The 6,256-nt window shown below is 47.3% G+C and overlaps 1 protein-coding gene across 1 annotated transcript in view; it reads right to left on the reverse strand.

Annotated features, from left to right (window-relative positions):
- Positions 1 to 3,724: 3,724 nt before the first annotated feature.
- Positions 3,725 to 6,256, reverse strand: part of PLEKHM1 (pleckstrin homology and RUN domain containing M1) — a 60,338-nt gene continuing 57,806 nt past the window's right edge. The window contains exon 12 of the mRNA XM_019523571.1: positions 3,725 to 4,043. Coding sequence (XP_019379116.1) covers positions 3,914 to 4,043 — 130 coding nt within the window. The 3' untranslated portion in view covers positions 3,725 to 3,913. The remainder of the gene's footprint in view (positions 4,044 to 6,256) is intronic.

Raw genomic sequence — 6,256 nt, forward strand, 5'->3', positions numbered from 1 at the left:
CTACCCCCCTACATCCCCAAGCAACTGCAGAATAGCCCTCCCTGGTGATGACCCCTTCTTTCCATTGGGTGTAAGCCTCCTTTTTAGCAAGGAGATATTCCCGGATGCTTTTGGTGAGCCATGGAGGCTTGTATGCTCTCCTGCTCCCTTTGATCCTCGTTGGGATTACCTTCCTTTGGGCTTGGAGGATTGTCTCCTTAAGAAGCGACCTCTCTCCTTGGACACCTGGCTCCCCTCCCCTCCAGGACCTCAGCACCTCTCCAACTATCCTCCTTAGCTCACTGAAGTTTGCCCTCCTAAAATCTAGGGCCGCTGCCTTACTGCATGCCTTTGCCACCTTGCGCTGGATGGTGAATTCCAGCAGGCGATGATTGCTGTTGCCCAGGTGGTCGAGCACCCGCAGGATGTTGATAGACTTGAGAGGGTCTAGAGGAGGGCCACTCGTATGGTTAGGGGCTTACAGGACAAGCCCTATGGGGGGAGACTGAGGGACCTGGACCTCTTCAGCCTCCGCAAGAGAAGGCCGAGAGGTGATCTTGTGGCCACCTACAGATTCATTAGGGGAACACAGCAAGGGATTGGAGGTGCTCTGTTCACCAGGGCGCCTCCTGGGGTAACAAGGAACAATGGTCACAAACTGAAAGCATGCCAATTTAGGCTAGATATCAGGAAAAAATTCTTCACAGTAAGGGCGGCCATTTGGAATGGGCTTCCAAGGGAGGTGGTGCTCTCCCCTACGTTGGGGTCTTTCAGAGAAGGCTGGATAGGCATCTGGCTGGGATCATCTGACCCCAGCACTCTTTCCTGCCTAGGCAGGGGGTCAGACTCGATGATCTGTTGAGGTCCCTTCCAACCCTAGCAACTGTGAATCTATGAAAAAAAGGTCACCTAGTTCAGCCCCCTGCTCAAGGCAGGATTGTCCCCGACTAACCATCCCAGCCAAATGTCTGCCTAACCTGGTCTTGAAAATTTCCAAGGATGGAGATTCCAGTTTCCCTATGTAGCCCGTTCCAATGCTTGACCAGCTTCATGGTCAGCAAATTCTTGCCTGATCTCCAACCTAAATGTCCCCTGCTGCAGCCTGAAGCCTTGTTCCTAATCCTGTCCCCTACAGCCACAAAGACAAGTCTCTCTCCACCCTTCAGGTATTTGAAGGCTGCTATCAAATTCCCCCTCAGTCTTTTCTTCTCCAGACTAAGTAGTCCTAGTTCTTTCAGCCTTTTCTCATAAGCTGCATTTCCCAGGCCTCTAATCATGTTTGTTTTGTGACTGTTTGCACAAGAGTGGGAAGTTGAGGATTCAGTAACTCAGGGTTTCAGTAGGAAACCCTAGCTAAGTAGCACAAGTCAAACTGGAGGCTGTTGCTCAGCAATGCAGTCCCCCGAGAGAAGTGACAGGACCTAACAGAGGCTCTGCAAACCATCTACAGCAGAAGAGAAGAGCTTGTATGAGCCTTTCAAGGATCTTTTACTCAGAGCAAGATTTTTGTCCTTGTAAACAAAACTTTTGCAGCCAGGAACGTAATGTCAATGAGTATTTAATAAGGAACCACAACCAGGGTTGTGAGGGGCTGTGGAATAAGGTTATTTCACGACTGTAGTGCTGCCATGGAGTTTAGGACACGCCACTGTGCAACTTGGTTCCCCCGGGATGGGCTTGGGACCTTGCCTAAACAATGAAAAATCCTCCAGAGAGTAAGACACGTGGACTGCAAAGGTACAACAGACATAGAATTCTTTTTAATATTATTATAAAACACTTGTGTACATAGTGCAGTCAATCCCGTAATGCTTCCCACATCCAGATGAGATCTGTTCCCTGCCCCAGAGGGTTCACAATCTGGATGAGACAAGACAGACTAAAGCCTGGCAAGACATGGAAGGAGGGAGGGAGGTGGGTGTGCAGGTTGCTAATGCAGAGGGACCTGAAGGGGGTGAGGGAAGAGAACAAAGATGCTTGTGAGATGAAGACACACACAGCTAAATGGATAAGAAGGGATAACAAGGAAGAGAGAGACGAGTGAGAACAAGAAGGAGAAATAAAAGCAGAAACAGCAGGGGCAAGATTAGATCAGGCCTCATTCCCAAGAAGGAGGATTTGGCTGTGATGTCACAGGAGAGAAGCCAGGGGGTGAGGGGGTGACAGTGAGGGAATGGGGTGTGGGGAGGCCATTAGCAGGAGGGAGTGGGTGGATGGAAAGTGAGAGAGCTGAGCAGCAGTGGCACCATGGTGAGAAATGACAGAAAGAGACTGCAGGGAAGAGGGGAGACCGATACTGGGTGCCTGAGAGACAGGAAGGAGTGTAGAGCTGTCCATGGAGATACAGAAGAGAGGAAGAGGTGAAGATAAGAGATAAGCAGTTCTCAATTTTGGCAAGAGCCAGGGAGGGGGAGGGCAGAAGAGACTAATCTGGAAAGTGAGCTTTGGTGGAGTGGAAGTGAGAGAAGACAGCATACTCCAGTGCAAACACTGCCTCTGTGATAAAGGGGAAGGAGAGGAAGGGCTGGCTGGGAGAGGGGCAAAGCAGAAGCCAGATGGTGGCTTTGCAGTTAAAAGCCTGAGGACAAATGCAAGAGCTCTATGGAGCAAACCTGATGCACACTCTCATTTTAGCTTGCCTGTCCCTTTAAAGTCTGCTAAAATCAAGTAAGCCCCTAATAAAAGTAAGATCTTTTCATCTATAATTAAAACAGAGGTGAAGAAGAGCTACATCACATCATAAGATAATGCTATTCTGTGGGCCAGTTCTTCTGTTTGTTCTGGTCTCAGTAGATGGGCCAGCAGAGAGATCGAACAGCTCTGATGCGCTCCCTGTATAGTAGGCAGTCTTTTTCATAACCCACAGCAGGGAGGAGCAAACTCGAACAACAGCTTTAGTCATTGTTAAGTAGACTTTGACAATATCCATATTAGAATTAAACATTAAAGTGAAAGGAAAATAAAAATCTCTCAATGGCCTTAGAACTGGCCAAGGATTAAAAAAAATAATAGCCAAGGAGGGAATTTGTGTTTGGTTTGGATTTAAAGGCCACTGTATTTGGTGGGACTCTACAAGTGAAAGAGCCTGAGGTGTCTTCTGGCAGGTGAGAAAGGAATGTCCCCTCTGAGCAGGCAGCAGGATTTGGGGGTTCATTCCTATTATGCAATATATGCTGTCCTATTGGCACATGGCATGAAAATGGCAGCATAAATCAGCTGCTGCGTACAAAGTGCTGAAGGCACAAGACTTTCATTTCAGCTTCATTTTCTAAAGTCCTCCTTGACATTTAGATTCGCACTGCCATTCTGTTGATTTCCCCCAAGCAGGCGAGATGCTTCTCCTATGCAAAAAATCACATATACAAAAAAAATATCATTTTACAGTATTGCAAATACCCTAAAAAACTAGAAACTTTTATACATTTCTGTTATACAGATGCTTGATTGGAAACCCTGTGATATTTACAGGCAGGAAATCTCTCAAATTTCCATTGCAAGCTGGCAGCACTTCCTCCAAGAGGACAGCCAGCAAAACTAAATAAAGGGAACAAACTTCTTTATGAGATGTACATTTGGCCCGAAAATGCAGCAGCACCTGGTTAGTGTGAACAGAAAAAGTATTAGTTTGTGAGTCACTGATTTATTTCCAGCAGGTTTCCACGGCACTGGCCCTCTCTCCTCAGCAGCCTCTGCTTGTCTGGGAAGAGGCTTGCCCAGCTTTGTGCATCACCATGGGACTTTTACGGCTTATGACGACTCCTACTCTGGTAATGCCTGCATACAGGAGCTGCTCCAAGCAGTATTAGGAATGTACTTGCTCGGACTGAATGGCACGTGGCGTGATCCCTTTTTCCCCTTCATGCCATGTTCAAGCCACTCCAGTTGGAAGATGATCAAAGTCACATGTGACAGTTGGTCTGTGAGGAGCTGTTTGCTACACATTTGGTTCCATGACGACACCCGCTTGCAGCTTTTGCTGGTATTTTTGTCGGCGTTCGCAGCGGGGGCAGGACTTCACACGAGACTGGCAGCAACTATGGAAGACAGTTTTGCATTCTTTGCACCTGTGAGAAAAGAGAAAGCACAAAGCACATCAAAAATGTATTTTACACTTTGTGCAGAGAATAAAGAATCCCTCTATTGTGAAAGTCAAGCCATAGAATTACTTGTTTTATTTCTTGTTTACCTTCAGTACCAAGCCTCATTAATACTAAACTCTGGCAATAATTAAGACTTATTACACCAATTACCAACCTGTAGCATAAATATTAAAAACAGATGAACTCATGCTGTCAGCAGGCAGTATTTAATAATCAAATGGAGAGGGGTTACCTTCAGTAACTGCTACATGAGATCAGGAAAGCTCCAAAAGAGCTTTTTCCCACCCCATGAGCATCAGCTGCCCTCAATCAGCTACTGGAACATTATATAATTTTTCTAGATTAAAAAAAAAAAACCAAGATGTGAACACAAGGAAAGCAGCAGGATTTGCCCATAAATGTCAGAATAGAAAAAATGGTTCTTAAGAAGTGCAAGATCAAGTGAAAATGTGTAAATCTAAACAGCCAGAATCATGGATTGTGCGGGGCAATTTTAATTCTCTCATCACAACAGTAATATGCAAGACAGCAAGGTCCATTTTTAAATGCAAATCAGTACTAGCAAAGAGCGTGCAAACCAAGCAACTTCTGAACAAATTTCAACTGTGAAGACTCCACCTTTTCTTTCTGCAGCCAGGACCTACATCCCAGCTCTGCTTGTAGAACCAGCCTGACTTCTTGATCCACCAGAGTAGGAAGTGCTGCCAGGCAGCTCGAGACTTACTTTTTTCAGGAGGCACTGTTGACAAAGGAAATGATTGCAAGCACCCTAGAGATGGGCAGAAAGCAGATTCCAGGGCAGGATTTCTGTGATTAGTTTTGATTTTGGTGATGAGCAAAAGCAGCCCAGCTAGGTGGGGACAGCACAAAGCTCACAACACTCCCCACCAACCGTCCCTCAGCTGACTTAGAGCCTGAAGTGCATGAGGAACATAAACAGCAGCAAATTATACCTTGCTGTAAATCTCGAGCTGATTCTGTATGTGCCCGACGCATGACTCAAGTTCACATTCCAAAGAAAGCACAGTCCGCCCAGGTGCTCAGAGCAGCTGGGCACATCCAAAGGAAATGTCAAAAATACCCAGAGCAGTTGCAGTGATGTTAACCACTATGAAGGATATGAGAAGCCACAAAATTACAAGGTGCTATTCTAATCTGAAAAAAACAGGACCAAATTCTATTCGTTGTCATGGTGGTGTAAATTCAGAATCCTTCCCCACTGGCCTTCATGGTTTCGCTCTGTGGTACTACAGAATTAGATCTCTAGATATACTCAAATACACCAGGGGTGCTCAATCTCAGTCTCATGGAGCCATGGCATCAGACCCATGGGGATCCTTATGGGTCCAAAAATTTGGCAACTGGGAAGGGTGGAGGGCTTTGCGTCACCAGATCCAAACTCAAAAAGGTCATTGCCATGCACTGGGATAAGGGCTGGCACATCCAGATTGGGCCAGGTTGCTCCGTCCCCGCACACCCCACCCATCTGGATTGGGGCCGAACTGCTCCCTGCTCCCCTGTACACATCTAGATCAGGGCTGCTCTATCCTGCCCCCGCATGTCTGGATCAGAGTTGGGCCACTCCCCACCCTGGGTAGATGGATCAGAATTGGCCTGCGCCCCCCATGACGGCCCCACATATCAGATCCAGCCCACTGGTTGGACCTGGCCTGTGGCTGGACCTGGCACAACCTATTCGGCCTGCAGGGCGAAAGGTTGGGCACAACTGCACTAGACCAGTGATTCCCAAACTGTGGTATGGGTGCCACCAGTGGTATGCAGACAACCTGTCAGCGGTACGCTTTACCAGATTTATTATAATTGCTTTCTATGACAAAAATTTGCTGGTGGTACTTCATCATCCAAATTAGGAGGCCTGTGCGAATAGGGAAGTATTCAATTTGGTGGGCAAGATTCAATTCAGATCACTGTCCTGAATTGATTCAGCTTTGGAAGATTCCGCACCAATTTGGAGAGATTTAGTGATTTCGATCGGCCAGGGAGAGGCAGGCAGAGCTGGGCGGCCGCCGGTTCTCCCGGGGCTCCTCCAGCTGTGCCTGCCTCTACCCAGGAGGGGGGAGCCATGGGAGAAGTCCTCATGGCTGCCCTGCCCAGCCACATCCCCTGCTCGGCCCCAGCTTAGTCCCAGCACTTAAAGAAAAAAAAAAAAAAAAAAA

The sequence above is a fragment of the Gavialis gangeticus genome, unplaced genomic scaffold, assembly GCF_001723915.1.
Source record: "Gavialis gangeticus isolate Ggan-Ray unplaced genomic scaffold, GavGan_comp1, whole genome shotgun sequence".
NCBI classification, from domain to species: Eukaryota; Metazoa; Chordata; order Crocodylia; family Gavialidae; genus Gavialis; species Gavialis gangeticus.